Consider the following 19,983-nt stretch of genomic DNA (forward strand, 5'->3'; position numbering starts at 1 on the left):
TGCTGCGCCAAGACCTCCAGCTCAATACACCCGACAAACGCTGGGCAGAGAAACCGCAGCGCAGTCCAGCGGGAGACCCCAAGACAGGAAGGAGGTGCAGGGTTCGGGAAGGGTGTCTCGGGGCGGGGGGGCAGAGGGGGGCTGCGCCTGCGCAGTCGCTAAGCAGCGGCTCTCGCTGGGCGTGCTCGTAACGCCGCGCACCCTATCAGGGGCTACAGGGAGCGCGCCCGCGGCCTCGCCCTCTCTCGCCCCTCCCTTCTCCCCTTTGGGTCCAGCCTCAGACTGAGGCTTGGATACCCGAGCATTCCACTCTCCACTTCGGCGCGCCCCGTGCCCTCTTGTGCGCGTGCGCAGAGGCGAACCGCAGGGCTAGGGCGTGAGGGAAGGGCGGGCGTACGTCCTTGCGTGCGTCTCAGGCAGCGCGCACGCCGGCGTGAGAGGGCACGGGGAAAAGGTGGCTCTGGCCGGGGAGGCTCGGTTTCCTGGGGCTATGTAACTGAGCTCGTCGACTTGGGGGTCTTTCTTCGCTGCCGTCGCCGCGTGCTAGCGCGGAGTTTCTGCTCGCGAGAGAGACTGTCCTCACGCCGGCCGCGCCTCCTCGACGGCAGAGCAGGCTTGCTCGCCCGTAGGAGCGTCCCGGCCGAGAAGCCCTGAGGGGGGAGGGGAGGCCATTTTGTCCCGACCGACTCCCCGGAACCGGGCGGAGCGGCTGGGAGAGGCTGCGGAGCCGCGGTCGCCGCCCTCGGAGGCACTGGACGCCGCCACTGTCGGGGCTTCCCCGAAGCTGTTCGTAGGTCGCCCGCGCCCTCTCGAGCCTTCCTTTTTCCCACGCTTCCCCGGTCCTCCGGCCTGAGAACGCCCGAGTGAGGAGTTGGCCGTAGTGAGAGGGACCGATCCCTTGGGGCCGCCGGCGGCGAGAGCCCGAGCCGCTCCTCCCAATGGCGAAGAAGACGTACGACCTGCTTTTCAAGCTGCTCCTGATCGGGGATTCGGGAGTGGGGAAGACCTGCGTCCTTTTTCGTTTTTCGGATGATGCCTTCAATACTACCTTTATTTCCACCATAGGTAAGACCTGTGGGAGGACGGTGTACAGTCTCGGTAGCTGCAAACCGTTTATTTTACTCCAGACATCTTGCTTCCCGTAATATACGCCTTTGTTTCAGTGATTCCGATTCCAAACGACAGATCCAAGTTACTGTTTGAATCGGCATCGAGCTTACTGGGGCGGGGTCTTCCCATGATTTCCATCCGGTCTTTTGCTTTCGAGTCTCCCACTATGCTCAGTGCCTTCTGTTACAAAATATGCACCATTTAACCGTGTTCCAGAACCTTATTTCTTCAGGCGACTGGACTGGCTTTTTCCACATTTGCATAGAATTACTAGATGTGTGATATTTTTAAAGTATTTATTTCAGTGGTTGCGATTGAAGCAGTACTAGCTATTTGGGAAAGGCCTGAATTTATACTTTGGGGCAAAGAGAAGATTCCATATGGTCATAACTTAGAGTAAACTTGAGGGTTTCTGAGAAGGATAATTAAGGTAAATTAGAAGGGAAAAGTGAGTTGCCCTCACTGACTAATCCATTGATGTGTCAAACAATCGGAGGCTCTTCGCGCTTGGGGCGGGACTCTGGCATATTTGCCTCAGTGCTTTTCGAGACATCAACAGAAGCAGTAATCTGAGGGAGATGATCAATTTCTGTCCTCAAACCCAACGGAGTGAAGTCAAGTTCTCTCTTCTATTTTATTTGACTCTAGTATTTACAGGAAAGTATTTTGCCAGTCATAACCCTATGGACTTACAATGCACTTTCACCGTGTTTCAGAATTACTTAGTGTGGCATTAAGAGCTGAAGAGTGACCTTTTTAATCGAATTTCCCGTTTAGGAAAGGAAAAGGGAAAGCTCTAGGAAAGTCCCTTTTGAATCTGGGTAGAAAATTTAAGTGGCGCTGAGGCTAATTGTGCTTTATTAATTGTGAAACCCATCCGCTCCCCAATACATTTCTTAAAAGACACATGGCTCTCAGCATTGTCGCCGTGCAGTTGAACCCATATTTAAATGTAATTTTATATTGAGACGATTTTAAAAAGCAACTGCAGTCGTCTTTGAACTCTGGGAATTGTCAAAATTAAGCTGATTTGAAGCAGTTTATATAGCGTTACTGAAATGTTTGGTTTGGGTTTTCTTTTGTGACAAATATCAGCTGCTTCATTCTCACAAAATAAATTTTACAGAAATTAAATTGGACAAGTCATTTTTTAAATAGATTTTTATTTTGCTCACCTTTTTTGGGAGGCAAATTATCATAATCCTTATTTTCAGAGTATCATACTGTTTTCTTGGTTTGTCATAAATGTCATGAAACTTAGAGCTTGTTCTCTAACTTGTGGGTTAGAGAATACTAGCACTTAGCGCTAGCACTTCCCTAGCACTAAGTTTGCTTTTAACACTCCACTTTTAGCTGTAGCTGGCTGGGGTTAGGTGATCAGATGGGTCAGCAAATATTTATTGAGCATCTAATGCTGGGTACTGTTCTTAGGCACTGAGAATAAACGATGAACACAACAGACCCCTTGAGGAGCATTCCAGTAAGATGCTACAGTAGTAAGCATAGGGAGGAAGAGTGCGTAGTCTAAATCGTGAGGAGTTTGAGTAGACTTACGTAGAGATGATACCTAAAATGAAGTCTGGGCCGGCGCTGTGGCTCACACCTGTAATCCCAGCACTTTAGGAGGCCTTTGCGGGCGGATCACAAGGTCGGAAGTTCAACATCAGCTTGGCCAATATCGTGAAACCCCATTTTTACTAAAAATACAAAAATTAGACGGGCGTAGTGGCAGGTGCCTGTAGTCCCAGCTACTCAGGAGGCTGAGGCAGGAGAATGGCTTGAACCTGGGAGGCGGAGGTTACAGTGAGCTGAGATTGTGCCCCTGCATTCCAGCCTGGGCAACAAAATGAGACTTAGTCTCAAAAAAATAATAATAAATAAATGAAGTCTGGAGGACTAATAGGAATTGAGTCAGAGGGATGGGATAGGGCCTTTCTGGAAAAGGGAGCATAGAACAAATGTATAGTAAGGTTGAGGATTTAATTCATGTGGTCAACTTTATTTATTTATTTATTTTGAGACTGAACCCCACTCTGTCGCCCAGGCTGGAGTGCAGTCGTGTGATCTTGGCTCATTGCAACCTCCGCCTCGGGTTCAAGCAGTTCTGCCTCAGCTGCCTGGTTAGCTCTGATACAGGTGCTCGCCACCATGCCTGGCTAATTTCTGAATTTTTAGTAGAGACTGGATTTCACCATGTTGGTCAGGCTGCTCTTGAACTCCGGACCTCAAGCACTCCACCGCCTCAGCCTCCCAAAGTGCTGAGATTACAGGCTGAGCCACCACACCCGGCTATGTGGCCAACTTTAACCTATCCTTAGGAACAGTGTGGTTGGAGAGTAGGAAGCAAAACATTAACTGTCTCTACTCCAATCTTTTTGTAAAGGGTACATGCCCCCCAACTAAAACTCAATCCTGTAAGATAATGGTATAATATTTTTGTATTGCTGTTACTTGGGAAGATGTGTGATGATTTTGGATCAAGTCTGCTGGGTTGGAATCTTGTTTCCACAGGTTACTACTAGCTGTGCAACTTTGGCAGATTACTTAACCTCTCTGGCTTCAGGCTCTTTAAAAGTGTTAATAAGGCTGGGCACGGTGGCTCACGCCTATAATCCTAGTACTTTGGGAGGCCGAGGCAGGCAGATTGCCTGAGGTCCGAAGTTCGAGACCAGCGCAATCAACATGGAGAAACCCCATCTCTACTAAAAATACAAAAATTAGCTAGTAGTGGTGGCGCATGCTTGTAATCCCAGCTACTCGGGAGGCTGAGGCAGGAGAATTCGCTTGAACCCGGGAGGCGGAGGTTGTGGTGAGCCGAGATCGTGCCATTGCAGTCCAGCCTGGGCAACAAGAGTGAAACTCCATCTGAAAAAAAAAAAAAAAAAATCAGTCGTAGTATCTACCACATAGGGTAGTTGTGAGAATTTTATGGGTTAGTGAGAGTAAAGCACTTCACATGGTGCCAGGGCCAGGCACTTTGTAGGAGCACAGTGCATATTATATTAGCTCTATATAGAATATGTGACTCTTCTGCTGTGGAGGTGTGGCAGAACATGTTATTTTATGGATTGAACATCCTGCACACTGTGGTACCCAAGTATTTGTTGGTACTGTGCTAAACAATTTCTTTCTTTTTTTTTTTTTTGAGATGGAGTTTCATTTTTTTTTGCCCAGGCTGGAGTGCAATGGTGTGATCTTGGCTCAGTGCAACCTCCACCTCCCTGGCTTAAATGATTCTTCTGCCTCAGCCTCCTAGGTAGCTGGGATTATAGGCATATGCCACCACATCTGGCTAATTTTGTATTTTTAGTAGAGACGAGCTTTCACCGGTCTCAAACTTCTGACCTCAGGTGGTCTGCCCTCCTCAGCCTCCCAAAGTGCTGGGATTACACGTGGGAACCACCATGCCCGCCCTCTTTTTTTTTTTTTTTTTTTTGAGATGGAGTTTCGCTGTTATTGCTCAGGCTGGCGTGCAGTGGCGCAATCTCTGCCCACTGCAACCTCTGCTTCCCAGGTTCAAGCGATTCTCCTGCCTCAGCCTCCTGAGTAGCTGGGATTACAGGATCACACCACCATGTCTGGCCAATTACGTAGTTTTAGTAGGCAAAAATTAAGTAGTTTTGGTCAGGCCGTTCTTGAACTCCTGACCTCAGGTGATCCACCCGCCTTAACCACCCAAAGTGCTGGGATTACAGACGTGAGCCACCGGGCCCGCCCTAGACTCTGACATTTTCATACTTTCAGATAAAAATATTTTCATATATAAGATGTTGAATAGTGTAAGTTGAGAAAATAAATGATTCTGAGTACAGCTTGAACACATTCATATATTAGCTCTGTCCACAGGTTTAAAATACCATTGGGCCGGGTGTTGTGGCTCACGCCTGTAATCCTAGCACTTTGGGAGGCTGAGGTGGGCGGATCACGAGGTCACGAGATCGCGACCATCCTGGCTAACACGGTGAAACTCCGTCTCTACTAAAAATACAAAAAATTAGCTTGGCGTGGTGGTGGGCGCCTGTAGTCCCAGCTGCTCGGGAGGCTGAGGCAGGAGAATTTTGTGAACCCTGGAGGCGGAGCTTGCAGTGAGCCGAGATAGTGCCACTGCATTTCAGCCTGGGCAACAGAGGGAGACTCTGTCTCAAAAAAAAAAAAAAAGTCTACCATTGCATTTAACCAGTGCCGTTCAAAAGAAATAATGTGAGCCACATATATTACTTTTAATAGCCACTTTTTTTTTTTTTTGAGATGGAGTCTTGGCCTCCCAAAATCCTGGAATTACAGGTGTGAGCCACTGTACCTGGCCAAATGGTCACATTTTAAAAAGTAAAAAAAAATTTTTTTTTGAGATGGAGTATCGTTCTGTTGCCCGGGCTGGAGTGTAGTGGCATGATCTCGGCTCACTGCAACCTCTGCCTCCCAGATTCAAGCAATTCTCCCTGCCTCAGCCTCTCAAGTAGCTGGAATTACAGGTGCCCACTACCACACCCAGCTAATTTTTTTGTATTTTTAGTAGAGATGCGGTTTCACCATGTTGGCCAGGCTGGCCAAGAACTCTTGACTTCAGATGTTCTACCCACCTCGGTCGGCCTCACAAAATTCTGGGATTACAGACTCGAGCCACCGTGCCCGGCCTACAAAGTAAATTTTAATAATATATTTTAACTCATATCTACAATGTCATTTTATTGTGTAATCAAGATTTAAAAATTGTTGAGGGCAGGCTCAGTGGCTCACACCTGTAATCCCAGCACTTTGGCAGGCTGAGGTGGGAGGATTGCTTGGGCCCAAGAGTTCAAGACCAGCCTGGGCAACCTAGTGAGACCCTGTCTGTAGGAAAAAAAAAATTAAAATTGTTGAGATATTTCACATTCTTTTTCTCTGGTTTGTAAGCTATGCTTACAACTCATCTCATTTTAGATTAGGCGTATTTCTACATGGATGTATATTATGTAATGAAAACATAAATTTTAAAGAGGCGTATTTCAAGTGATTAATAGCTACATGTGGCTAGTAGCTACCATACTGGATGGTACATGTCTAAACAATGTTAAGTAACCACTTGGTCAGTGTGCAGATGACTAGAAATACTTTGAAAGTAGAATACTTTTAGGAATGTGTTAAATTTTACCAAGTGACTAGGGTTTGTTGTTGTTATTTAAAAGATTAAATCTCACTCTGTCACCCAGCTTGGAGTGCAGTGGTGCAATCATAGCTCACTGTAGCCTCGAACTCCTGGGCTTAAGCAGTCTTCCTTCCTCAGCCTCTCAAGTAGCTGGGACTACAGGCGAGCACCATCATGTCTGGCTGGGTTTTTAAAATCTAGAGCATTCTCCAAGTATAAATTATAATGAAATTTTTGAGTGGTCACTTGAACATTCTGAGGGCTGGGCATGGTGGCTCAAACCTGTAATCCCAGCACTTAGAGAGGCTGAGTTGGGAAGTTCACTTGAGGTAAGGAGTTTGAGACCAGTCTGGGCAACATAGACCCCCATCTCTGCAAAAACAAAAAATTAGCAGGACATGGTGGCTTGTTCCTGTAGTTCTAGCTACAGGGGAGGCTGAGGTGGGAGGATCACTTAAGTCCAGGAATTCAAGGGTGCGGTGAGCTTGGATCACGCCACTGTACCCCGGCCTGGGTGACAGAGCGAGACTCTGTGTGAAAAAACAAAAACAACATCCCGAGGTTTGTATGGAAGTAGTTATCTTGCAGGTGTTCAGAAGGACCTGACTGCCAGAATAAGGCAGGCCCTCATTATTTTAGGTGCGGTCATTTAAATTTCTTACTGGCTATTGGTTTTTTGAAGAAATAATTTTTATAGATTTATAGGATGGTGTTCACAAAGACTACTGTGTTTGAATTTTTCTATATATTTTCAATTCTCATACATCCATATTAGAAATTATGTGTTATATAAATGGTCAGATTTATTGGAGACTGCTGCAAAGAACAAATTACTGGTATGTTATACTCAACCGATTTCAAAACGCATCCAAGGGCACCAGAATATAAGTTGCACAAGGGCAGAAGTCTTTGTCTTTTTTTTTTTTTCCCCTCATGTGCTAAACACCTGGAAGAGTACCTGCACTTAATGGATGCACCATAAGTAATTAATGAAGGCAGGCAGGTAGGCAGACAGGTGGTACAATCAAGATCCTCTTAATACGAATTGGCGGTAGCTTATTTAAAATTTTTCCTTTTTACCTACTTTCTGATCATTATATGAAGTAGATTGGGATCAGACTTAGGAATGTTAGCTGTGACCAGGAGCAGTGGCTCACGCCTGTAATCCAGCACTTTGGGAGGCTAAGGCAGGTGGATCAGCAGAGGTCAGGAGTTCAAGACCAGCCTGGCCAACACGGTGAAACCCCATCTCTACTAAAAATACAGAAATTAGCCGGGCATGGTAGTGCGTGCCTGTTTCCCCAGCTACTTGGGAGGCTGTGAGACAGAAGAATTGCTTGAACCCAGGAGGTGGAGATTGCAGTGAGCCGAGCACATGCCACTGTACTCGAACCTGGGCGACAAGAGTGAGACTCTGACTCAAAAAAAAAAAAAAAAAAAAAAAAAAAAGGAATGTTAACTGTTTGGCTTAATAGGGCAAGACTGCTCTAAGAAATTGGAAGGTTGGGGCCGGGTGCAATGGCTCACGCCTGTAATCCCAGCACTTTGGGAGGCCAAGGCAAGCAGATCACCTAAGGTCAGAGCTCGAGACCAGCCTGGCCAGCGTGGTAAAACCCTCTCTCTACCAAAAATAAAAAATTAGCCGGGCGTGGTGGCACATGCCTGTAATCCCAGCTACTCGGGAGGCTGAGGCAGGAGAATCGGTGGAGAATCGCTTGAACCTGGGGGGTGGAGGTTGCGGTGAGACAAGATCGCGCCATTGTACTCCAACCTGGGCAACAAGAGCAAAACTCCATCTCAAAAAAAAAAAAATAAAGAAAGAAAAAGAAAAAAATGGAAAGGTTTGAAAAGTAGTCTTAAGAGAATTACAACTTTTGGTGAGAAGATTTCAGTTGTTGATTTGACCATAACCATCTTGGTAGTATGAGCTCAGGAATGCATTACTTAGTGATGGGGGAATTACAAGTTCAAAGCACAGGTTTTTAGTGGGCTGTTTATATACTGGATGTGCTACCTTTCAGTGTCATTAATCCTTTCTCCACCACTAGGCTTATTCCTTTTTTCACAGGGAATATTTTTCATTGGGAATTGGAGTCTCTGGGTTCCATGTAAGAAATCAAGTTAGTAAAGCCTCTTGTCCCTAAGAGAGGTGTAATATATACATTTTGTCGTCAGGATGATTCTGCTAAGTTTTGGAAGAGTAGGTTGGTTCCACTAATCTGCATTTTAGAAACGATTAATTAGGCTGGGTGCTGTGGCTCACATCTATATTTCCAGCACTTTGGGAGGCTGAGGCAGGAGGATAGCTTGAGCTCAGGGGTTTGAGACCAGCCTGGGCAACTTAGCGAGACCCCGTCTCTACAAAAAAAAAAAGCTTTTAAATAAAAAATTAGCTGGGTGTGGTGGTGCATACTTGTAGTCTGAGCTATTCAGGAGGTTGAGATGGGAGGGTCACTAGAGTCCAGGAGTTTGAAGCTACAGTGAGCTATGATTGTACCATCTCACTTCAACCTGGATGACAGAGTAAGATTCTATCTTTAAAAACCCCAAAAAACTATCCAGAGTGCTTGCCTCGGTAGCATATATAGTAAAGGTGGAACAATACAGAGAAGATTAGTATGGTCCTTGCGCAAGGATGATGTGCAAATTTGTGAAGTGTTTCATAATTACTATTTAAAAAAAAAAACTGACCAGGCTCAGTGGCTCACGGCTGTAATCCCAGCACTTTGGGAGGCCGAGGCGGGCGGATCACGAAGTTAGGAAATCGAGACCATCCTGGCTAACGTGGTGAAACCCCGTCTCTACTAAAAATACAAAAAAATTAGCTGGGCGTGGTGGCGGGCACCTGTAGTCCCAGCTACTCGGGAGGCTGAAGCAGGAGAATGGCGTGAACCCGGGAGGTGGAGCTTGCAGTGAACCGAGATTGCACCACTGCACTCCAACCTGGGCGACAGCGAGACTCTGTCTCAAAAAAAAAAAAAAAAAAAAAAGCCTATGTAGGTATTTCTCCAGAGAAGATAAGCAGATGCCCAATAAGCACATGGAAAGATGTTCAGCATCACTAATAATTAGGGAAATGCAAATCAAAACCACAATGAGATGTTATTTTGTTACCATTTAGGATAGTTATAACAATAATAACAAAAGACAAAAACAAGTGATAAGGTTGTAGAGAAATTGGAACCTTGGTGCACTGCTGGTGGGAATGTGAAATGGTGCAGCCACAGTGAGAAACAATAGGGTGGTTTCTCAAAAAATTAAAAAGGAAATTACCATATGATCTAGTGATCTCACTTCACGTTATATCCAGGATAATTTAAATCAAAGATTCAAACAGGGCCAGGCAAGGTGGCTCATGCTTGTAAATCCCAGCACTTTAGGAGGCCAGATCACTTGGGCCCAGGAGTTCAAGACCAGCCTGGGCAACATGGTGAGATCCTGTCTCTACCAAGAAATCCCCCAAAATTAGCTGTACATGGTGGTGCATGCTTGTAGTACCAGCTACTTGGGAGGCTGAGGCAAGAGGATCACTTGAACCCGGGAAGTGGAGGTTGCAGTGAGCTGATAATCGTGCCACTGTGCTCCAGCCTGGGTGACAGAGCAAGACCCTGTCTCAAAACAACAACAAAAAAGACTCAAACAGCTATTTTCACACCAGCGTTCATAGCAGCATTATTCACAATAGTTGAAAGGTGGAAACAACTCACATGTTCATCAGTGGATGAATGGATAAACAAAATGTGGTATACACATAAAATGGCATATTATTCAGCCTTAAAAGAGAGGGAAATTCTAACATACTACCACATGGGTGCACCTTGAAAATAGTTTATTAAGTAAAATGAGTTGGACACAAAAGGACAAATAATGTGCGAGGTACCTGTAGTAGACAAATTAGTGAAATAGTGGTTACTAGGGCCTGGGGGACAGGATAATGGGCGTTATTGCTTAATGAGCACAGTTTTAGTTTGGGAGGATGAAAAAGTTCCAGAGAGAAATAGTGATGATGGTTGTATAACAGTGTTAATTTAATGCCACTGAATTGTACACTTAAAAATGTTTGAAATGCATGAAAAGACAAATACTATGTGGTTTCATTTATATGGATATGAGGCTATCTAAAGTCAAATTCATAGAAACAGAAAGAATGGTGATTACCAGGGACTGGGGAAGAAGGAAATAGGAAGGTGTTTAATGAGTATAAAACAGTGCATTACAGTTTTGCAAAATGAAAAGACTCTGGAGATCTGTTGCACAATGGTGTGATATACTTAACACCTACTGAACTGTACACATTAAAAATGGTTAAGGTGGCAAATTTAATGTTATGTTTTATGCTGTGTTTGAAAAAACGGTTTAAATGCTAAATGTTTTAGATATATTTTCCCCACCGCCCAACAAAACCCAAAAAACTAACGCTTGACCCAGCTCTCCTAAAAGAGCATTTGAATGCAGACAGCCCCTCCTGTTCCAGGTGTTAGCTACTGTTAACCAGTGGTTGGGAATCAAGAGGATCCTTTATGGTACTTTCCCATGTTTTAATATCACTGGTCTGTACTTTCAGATGTTGAAGGCAATTTTGTCTTTTTGTTGTCTGTATCTACATAGACCTTCTTGGAATGTTAGAATCACAGAATGTTAGTGCAGGAATGAACCCTTAAATGAATTTTCAAGGTGGGAAAACTGAGACTGGTGAGGTGAAGTAACTTCAGAAGGCCAAAAGGCCACATGGCTAATTAGTTGTTTTTTTCTTTTTTTTTTTTGAGACAGAGTTTCACTTTTGTTACCGAGGCTGGAGTGCAATCAATCTCCGATCTCCGCTCACTGCTCACTGCAAGTTCCACCTCCCAAGTTCAAATGATTCTCCTACCTCAGCCTGCCAAGTAGCTGGGATTACAGGCATGCGCCACCATGCCCGGCTAATTTTTGTATTTTTAGTAGAGACGGGGTTTGGCCCTGTTGACCAGGCTGGTCTCAAACTCCTGACTTGAGGTGATCTGCCCGCCTCGACCTCCCAAAGTGCTGGGATTACAGGCATGAGCTATCATGCCTGGCCAGGAGTTTTTGTAAGAATCCACAGCCAATCTTATTCATAACCACATTGCTCATTCTGAGAATTTCTTTGTTGTGTGTAAAAAATCAATGATAGTCTTCCTGCTCATCAATTTCAATTTGAAAAGTAGAGTTGCTGTGGTTTTGTTTTTGTTTTTGTTTTTGTTTTGGAGGGGCAAGAATAGGGAAGTAACAAGTCTTAGAATAAAATATCAAGGATTTTGTTCAGGTTACTTGTCCTTTGCCAACTTAGAGCATAATAGAGAAGAGCCGATGATGTTAGGGATAATTATTTTCTTTTCAAGGATTGTGATGGATGGTGATACACAAGCACGGCAAAGGAAATACTGCCATTCTTGTTTTGTTTGCAGAAGGGAGAGACCGATAGGAGAAATATTGGCAATCTCTTTCAACTTTTAGTAGTAGAAGGTTGCCCAGGCAGAGCTGTCGTAGTAGTTGTAAACAGAGGAGTAGGAGCTTGTTGAGTGTTGATTTACAAATAAGAGACCATTATTTAGCACAAAGTATGAATTGTAGGATTAGCTGAAGAGATTTGCATGGGGAAACTATTGAGATGGTTAAGTCATAAAGGAGAAGTTTAATTTTTATTTTATTTGATTTTTGTAGAGACAGGGTCTTGCTATGTTTCCTAGACTGGATCGAATTCCTGAGCTCAAGCAGTCTTCCTGCCTCAACCTCTCAAGCCACCAAGGCCAACTTCTTAAAACTTTATTTTATATATAAAAAGAAAGTTTAAAGGAGTTACAAAGGATGTTGAGGTTAACAGGACGTTATCTGAACCCAGAAGACTGAAAGTCTTATAAAAGTCATAGAGGTGGTTCCTTCAAATGGATGAATAATTGAGGGTTTATGAAATTAGTTCATTAACTTTGGATTGTAAGAAAAGGAATTTGAGGCCCAGTGCGGTGGCTCATGCCTGTCATCCCAGCACTTTGGGAGGTCGAGGCCGGCGGATCACCTGAGGTCGGGAGTTCGAGACCAGCCTGACCAACATGGAGAAACCCCGTTTCTACCAAAAATACAAAAATTAGCCAGGCGTGGTGGCGCATGCCTGTAATCCCAGCTATTCAGAAAGGCTGAGGCAGGAGAATCGCTTGAACCCAGGAGGCAGAGGTTGTGGTGAGCCAAGATCACATCATTGTACTCCACCCTGGGCAACAAGAGCGAAACTCCGTCTCAAAGAAAAAAAAAAGGGAGTTTGAAAAGTTGATTAGAATAAAATTTTAGTGCAGAAAACTCAGTCTTAAGGGAAATCTGAAATGAGAAAAACGTTTTTATTTGAAGGCAGTGCGATGTATTTTGGGTTGCAAGCATAAATGATTGCTTGATGTTTATTCTTCTTTCCAGAGCTGAAAAATAATATTTTTGAGGAAAACAGCATCTATTGATGGAATGCTACATTTCTTTTTTTTTAAAATTTATTATTTACTATTGATTAAAAAAAACTAACAGAGACGGGGTCTCGCCATGTTACCCAGGTTGGTTTCGAACTCCTGGGCTCAATCAGTACTCCTGCCTCAGCCTCCCAGAGTGCTGGGATTTATAAGTGGGAGCCACCACGCCTGGCCTAGAATGCTGTGTTTCAAATATGACCCAGAAACAGAGCTTCCAAGGTTGTAAAACATTAGAAAATGGAAAAACCATTTTTCTGGAGACCCAAAAAGTACATAATATGAAAATTAGAACAAAGAACAGTGTTGATTTGTTTCTTTCATATAATTAGCAATGCTTCTGTACAGACTTTTTTGAATTGAAATTTTAATTAAGATAATTGTAATTTCTTCTGTAGTTGTAAAAGATAATACAAAGGGATCTCTTGTACACTTTGCCTGGTTTCTTCCAATGGTAACAGTTTTGGGAAACTTATAACATCACAACCAGAATATTGACATCTGGTGTAATACACCAGCTTTATTAAAATTTCCCCAGTTTTATTTTTATTCATTTGTGTGTATATTAAATTTGGCACAATTTTGTCACTCATATAGGTTCATGTATCCACCACCATAGTCAATTTACAACAGTTCCAAGAAACAAGGACCCTTCATGTTCTTTTATAATTGTAGCCTCCCAATATTTCTACACTCCAAATCTTGGTAACTATGAAACTGTCCTCCATTTCTAAAATTTTGTCATTTTCCAAATGTTATATAAATGGAATCATATAGAATGTAACCTTTTGGGATTGGCTCCCTCCCACCCCCCAACTCAGTATAATTCCCTGGAGATTAATCCAAGTTGTGTGTATCATTTTTTTTTTTTTTTTTTTTTGAGACAGAATCTTGCTCTGTTGCCTAGGCTGGAGTGCAATGGCACGATCTCGGCTCACTGCAACCTCTGCCTCCTGGGTTCAAGTGATTCTCCTTGCCTCAGCCTCCCGAGTAGCTGGGATTACAGGCACCCACCACCTTGCCCAGCTAATTTTTGTAGTTTTAGTAGAGATGGGGTTTCACCACATTGACTGGGCTGGTCTTGAACTCCCGACCTCAGGTGATCTGCCTCACCTGCCTCAGCCTCACAAAGTGTTGGGATTACAGGCGTGAGCCACCGTGCTGGGCCCAGTAGTTTTTTTTTTTTTTTCCTCTTTCTTTTTTTAATTGTTGAGTAGTATACTTCATGGTATGTACCACAGTTTAATCTTCACCCATTGAGGAACATCTGGGCTGATTCCAATTTTTAGCTTAATAAAGCTGCTAGGAATATTTTGTGTACAGGTTGTGTGATCATAAATGTTCATTTCTTTGGAATAAACACTCAAAACTGCAGTTGTTGGGTCACATAGTAATTGCATGTTTTCTTTTATAAGAAACTACCAGACTGTTTCCAGAATGGCTATACCATTTTACACCCCCATCTTCAGCAGTGTATGAGTGCACTTTCTCTGCATCCTCACCAGCATTTGATAACATTATCATACTATTTTGTACTTTAGTCATTCTGATAAGTGTGTAGTGATAATCTCATTGTGGTTTTTAATTTGCATTTTCCTGATTGCCAAAGGTGTTGAAAAGTCCTTTTATGTGCTTATTTGCCATCTTTGGGAAAATGTCTGTTCCTATGGTTGCCCATTTTCTAATTGGATTGTTTTTTAACTGTTGAGTTTTGAGAGTTCTTTGTACCCTTAAAATTCTAGTCTTGACCAGGTGCAGTGGCTCTTGCCTGTAATCCCAGCACTTTGGGAAGCTTAGGTGGGTGGGTCACTTGAGACTAGCTTGGGCAACATGGTGAAACCCTATCCCTACAAAAAAAGGAAAAAATTAGCTGGATGTGGTGGTGTGCACCTGTAGTCCCAGCTACCTGAGAGACTGAGATGGGAGGATCAGCTGAGGCCAGGGAGGTTGAGGCTGCAGTGAGTTGTGATCACTCCTGCCTGGGCGACAGTGAGACTATCTCAAAAAAATAAAATTCTAGTCCTTTGTTGGATATGTGGTTTACAAATATTTTCTTCCAGTCTGTAGCTTGTCTTTTCATCCTCTTCACATGCGCTTTCACAGGGCAAACTTTTGGAAGTTCGATGAGGTCTGATTTATAAATCATGCTTTTGAACTTTTCTCTCTTTTTATGGGTCATGCTTTTGGTGTTTAGGAACTCTGTCCGTCATAGATCCCAAATATTTTCTTCTGTGTTTTCCTAAAAGTTTTATAGTTTTATATTTTACATGTGACCCTATTTTGAGTTACTTTTGTATGTGGTGTAGGGTTTAGGTTGAGGTTGACTTTTTTTTTTTTTGCTTGTGGAAGGGATGTCTGGTTGCTCCTGTACCATTTATTGAATATGAAGGCCTTTCCCCCTCACCTAATTTCATATAGTTAATCAGATGATGTAGGTGTTCTCAAGGTTTCAGAGATCCTGTATGACCCGACAGGAATGAAAATTGACTTAGTGGTTGACTCTTGCCATAATTTACACTGTGCTTTCTGAAAGTTTTTTTTTCCTCTTTTTTTTTTTTTTTGAGATGGAGTTTAACTCTTGTTGCCCAGACTGGAGTGCAGTGGCACGATCTCTGCTCACTGCAACTTCCACCTTCTGGGTTCAAGCAGTTTTCCTGCCTCAGCTCCCAAGTAGCTAGGATTTCAGGCACGTGCCACCAAGCCTGGCTAATTTTTGTATTTTTAGTAGAGATGGGGTTTCACCATGTTGGCCAGGCTGGTCTCGAAATTCTCACCTCAGGTGATCCTCCTGCCTCAGCCTGGGATTACAGGCATAAGCCACCGTGCCTGGCCTAGATGAGAATTTTAACCTTTTATAATCTCATCCCACTCTGTTTTAATTCTTTGTTAAATTGGTATGCAGTGGTTACATTACTATGCCTGTATAAATATTCCATTTAGTCAAGTAGCCTACTCTATTTCCTTTCCTCTGAAGTAAAAAGTCCTCTTTATTTGATTAATCTCCATCTTCCTATGTACTCCAGCAACCTCTCAAAATGAATTTCCGCATAGCCAAACCACCAGATAAATAATCTTTTGGTTTATATCGTTTTCCTGGATACCTCTCTGTTAGATATTTTCTGTGTCCTGCTTCAATAATGGACTGGTTATTAATTATGCCTGGTTGCACAGTTAATGCCTTGGGAATTTCCTAAGTGTCTCTCCTGTATGTGATACCCTGTTTTTTTTGCAATACCTTTGTTTGTTGGTTTACTCCCTTTGAGCATATCATCCTGTTGTAGCTTTTTGCTAAAAGGGTACATGGTAAAGGAAATGTTTTGAGGCTTTCCATGTTTGACGGTGTCTTAATTCTTCCCTTTTCACTCAGTGGAGTGTTTGACAAGGCATAGAGTTCTAGGCTGAAAACAGTTTTCCCGTAGGACTTTGAAAACATTACTCCGTTGTCTTCTAGTTGCTGACAGTTCTGATACCATTCTGATTCTTTATCCTTTATTAGTAGGATAATTTATTTATAGTAGCCTAGTTTATCTCTGGAAGATTTCTAATTTTTTAAATTCTTAATAAAAAATTTCATAATTATGTACCTTGGTATGTGGGTCTTTTTTTTATAAATCGATTGTTCTGGGTACTTGGTGGGCCTTTCCAGGTCCTTCCAACTTTGTTAATTTGTTCTACTGCCTGGGAGAGTTCTTTGATTTTATCTTTTTACCTTTATATTGAAGGTTTTATTTCAGCTGTCATATTTTTAATTTCTAGTAGTTTTTTTCTTGTCTATTCCTTAACCTTTTTTTTTTTTTTTTTTGGAGACAGGGTTTCACTCTGTCACCCAGGTTTGTGAGAGTCTTACTGCAGCCTCAACCTCCTGGGCCCAAGCAGTCCTCCCACTTCAGCCTCCTGAGTGGTTGGGACCACAGGTGCATACCACCACCACACCTGGCTAATGTTTTCTCTCTTTTTTTTTTTTGTATACTTGGGTCTCATTTTGTCTCCTGGGCTCAAGTGATTGTCCCACCTCAGCCTCCCAAAGTGCTGAGATTGATTACAAGTGTGAGTCCTTGTGCCTGGTCCTTAAATTTTTTTGTTTGATTTTTCTTTTTAGAGACACAGTCTTTCTCTGTCACCCAGGCTAGAGTGCAGTGGCGTGATCAGGGCTCTGCAGCCTCAACCTCCCGGGCTTAAGTGATCTTCCTGGGTTGAAGTGATCTTCCCACCTCGGCCTCCCAAGTAGCTAGGACTACAGGCATGTGCCATTGCATCTGGTTAATTTTTAAATTTATTGTAGAGACTGGGCCTCACTATGTTGTCCAGGCTGGTCTTAACTCCTGGGCTCAATTGATCCTCCTACCTTGGCCTCCCAAAGTGCTGGGATTTTAAGTGTGAGCCACCATGCCTGGCATAAATTTGTTTTTTAAAATTCTTGTTTTTTGAATGTACTATTTTCTCTTCTTGGAGGATAGCTTATTTGATGCTTTCTTCTATTTCTTGTTTTCTCTTCCCTTCAAGTCCTCCCTTTTTGCCCCCTCCCCCTTGTTTTATTGTATATTTTATTTTGAAAGCCTTCTACAAATGATTGTTGATTTCAGGCTGCACATTCATAATTAAGAATGAGTCATTAAAGGCCAGGTGTGGTGGCTCACACCTCTAATTCCAGCACTTGGGGAGGCCAAGGTGGGTAGATCATGAGATCAAGAGATCGAGACCATCCTGGCCAACATGTTGAAACACCGTTTTTACTAAAAATACAAAAAAAAAAAAAAATTAGCCTGATGTGGTGGTGAGCTCCTATGGTCCCAGCTACTCGGGAGGCTGAGGCAGGAGAATTGCTTGAACCCAGGAGGCAGAGGTTGCAGTGAACTGAGATCGCGCCACTGCACTCCAGCCTGGGCAACAAAGTGAGACTCTGTCTCAAAAAAAAAAAAAAGTCATTAAAAGCCCGGTGAGGTGACTCACGCCTGTAATCCCAGCACTTTGGAAGGCTGAGGAAGGCGGATCAGGAGGTCAGGACCAGCCTAATCAACATGGTGAAACCCTGTCTCTACTAAAAATACAAAAATTAGCCAGGCATGGTGACGTGCACCTGTAATCCCAGCTACTCAGGAGGCTGAGTCAGGAGAATCGCTTGAACTCGGTAGGCAGAGGTTGCAGTGAGCTGAGATCCCACCACTGCACTCCAGCCTGGACGACAGAGCGAGACTCAGTCTCAAAAAAAAAAAAAGTCATTAAAAAGATGTTTGCAGCAGGACGTGGTGGCTTATGCCTGTAATCCTAGCACTTTGGGAGGCTGAGACAAGAGGATTGCTTGAGCCCAGGAGTTTGAGACCAGCCTGGGCAACATAGGGAGATCCCCGTCTCTTCAAAAAATTAAAAAAAAAAAAAAATTAGCTGATCATGGTGGTTCACGCCTGTAATCCCAGCTACTTGAGAGGCAGACGTAAGCAGATTGCTGGAGCCTGGGAGGTTGAGGCTGTAGAGACCCATGATCACGCCACTGTTCTCTAGCCTGGGTGACAGAGAGACCCAGTCTCAAAGAAAAGATGTTTTCGAGGTCTGTAAACATGGGCAGGGTTTTTCACTGGTGGGTCTGCTACAAGATGATGGAACAATGAGCCTTTTTTTTTTTTTTTCTTTTCACTGAGAGAGATTCCAAACATTAATGTCTGTTGGTCTTGTTTCTGGAGCCATTCTGTTCCTTCAGAGAAAGACTCAGATCACCTGCCTCGAGTGTGGGGAGGAGAATGTAAGCTTGACTGCCTGCTTGCTTGAATCTGAGCAGCTAAAGGAACTTGGGTGGGCAGGTGTGGGGTTAACTTTAGTTTCATTATACACATTTGTATTTAATCTCCTTATTTTTTCAAATCTCTCTATCTGTAGTCTCATTCCCATACTCCATTTAACTTGGTGTTCCTGAGTGTATCTGTTGCAGATTTTCTAGAGAATGAGCCTTTAAATGCCTACTTAGTCTCGAGGGTTGACAATATTGCTATGTGAGATGGAAGCTATGTATTGGGGTGTCCTTATAGAGAGCCCTCACTTTCTGCCTTGGTGTCTGATATCTCTTATTGCTAAACCCTCCCAAATGAATTGACTTGTTCCTCTCTGGTGTCTTCAGTGGGCCTTGAAGTCATAAGCTTCTTTGTTTTCATCTACTGTAGTTACAGTTGCAATGTCTATTCATTGAAATGGCCAAAAAGGTTATATTTCTTGTTTTTTCTATGTTGGTGTGACTTTGGAGAGAAGGGGTTAGAAAGATCTTTCTCTGCTATCTCAACTGGAAGGTGAGGTGATTTTTGACTTCAAATGATTTTTGACTCCACTTTTTAAAAACTCATAACATGTAGTAGAATTGGGTTGAATGATATTTTGCTATTGTTTTTGTAAATATCCAGTCCTCCTTCAAAATAATGAGATTTTTGTTATTTAGGATAGTGGCATGTAGTATTGAATCCAAGTAGTTCTACCGCTATCCAGATCAGTGACATTTAAAGGAGACAGCTTTAATTTAGATGTGTAATTCTTGGCTGATTTACTTGGGAGGAAATGGAGTATTTTTGATTTTTGAACAAAGTAGAAATGTAGTCTTAAATTTCAGTCTTATACTCTTGATGAATACTATTTTATAAGATACTAAACAGCAAGTGATTCAGCAAATTCATGATTAGAGGATTTCAGTGGGTCCTATATATCATAGCACTTCACATTGAATAATACGTTACCATTCTTGATTTTTTGCTGGTGTGAGACCTCCTGGTAAATATTTGTGCTTACAAAGTGGGAGTATTGTTCATCTACCTCGTTATATATCTTAGTCTTACATAAATGCTTTTGCTTTCCTTAAATTAGATACTAATGGACAAGTGTATATTTCTTTTCTTTTTTTCTTTTATTTTTTGAGACAGCGTCTCACTCTGTTACCCAGGCTGGAGTGCAGTGGCACAGTCTCGGCTCACTGTAACCTCTGCCTCCCGGGTTCAAGCGATTCTCCTCCCTCAGCCTCCTGAGTAGCTGGGATTACAGGCGTGTGCCACCACACCCGGCTAATTTTTGTGTTTTTAGCAGAGACAGGGTTTCATCATGTTGGCCAGGCTGGTCTAGAACTCCTGACCTCGTGATCTGCCTGCCTCAGCCTCCCAAAGTGCTGGGATTACAGGCATGAGCCACCGTACCCGGCTTCTTTTTCTTTTTTTTTTCTTTTTTTTTTTTTTGAGATAGAGTCTCTCTGTCGCCCAGGGTGGAGTGCAATGGCGTGATCCTGGCTCATTGCAACCTCTGCCTCCTGGGTTCAAG

At 43.1% G+C, this 19,983-nt stretch overlaps 1 protein-coding gene and 1 non-coding gene across 2 annotated transcripts in view; both read left to right on the top strand.

Moving 5' to 3' along the window:
- Window positions 1–408: 408 nt before the first annotated feature.
- The window catches only part of RAB10 (RAB10, member RAS oncogene family), a 106,209-nt gene continuing 86,634 nt past the window's right edge, over window positions 409–19,983 (top strand). The window contains exon 1 of the mRNA XM_007971254.3: window positions 409–1,065. Within this exon, the coding sequence (XP_007969445.1) occupies window positions 939–1,065 (127 nt within the window). The 5' untranslated portion in view covers window positions 409–938. The remainder of the gene's footprint in view (window positions 1,066–19,983) is intronic.
- LOC119627373 (U6 spliceosomal RNA) lies at window positions 8,799–8,905 on the top strand. The gene has a single exon (XR_005243576.1). It is a non-coding gene; the product is annotated as a U6 spliceosomal RNA (small nuclear RNA).

Source organism: Chlorocebus sabaeus, chromosome 14 (assembly GCF_047675955.1).
Source record: "Chlorocebus sabaeus isolate Y175 chromosome 14, mChlSab1.0.hap1, whole genome shotgun sequence".
NCBI classification, from domain to species: Eukaryota; Metazoa; Chordata; class Mammalia; order Primates; family Cercopithecidae; genus Chlorocebus; species Chlorocebus sabaeus.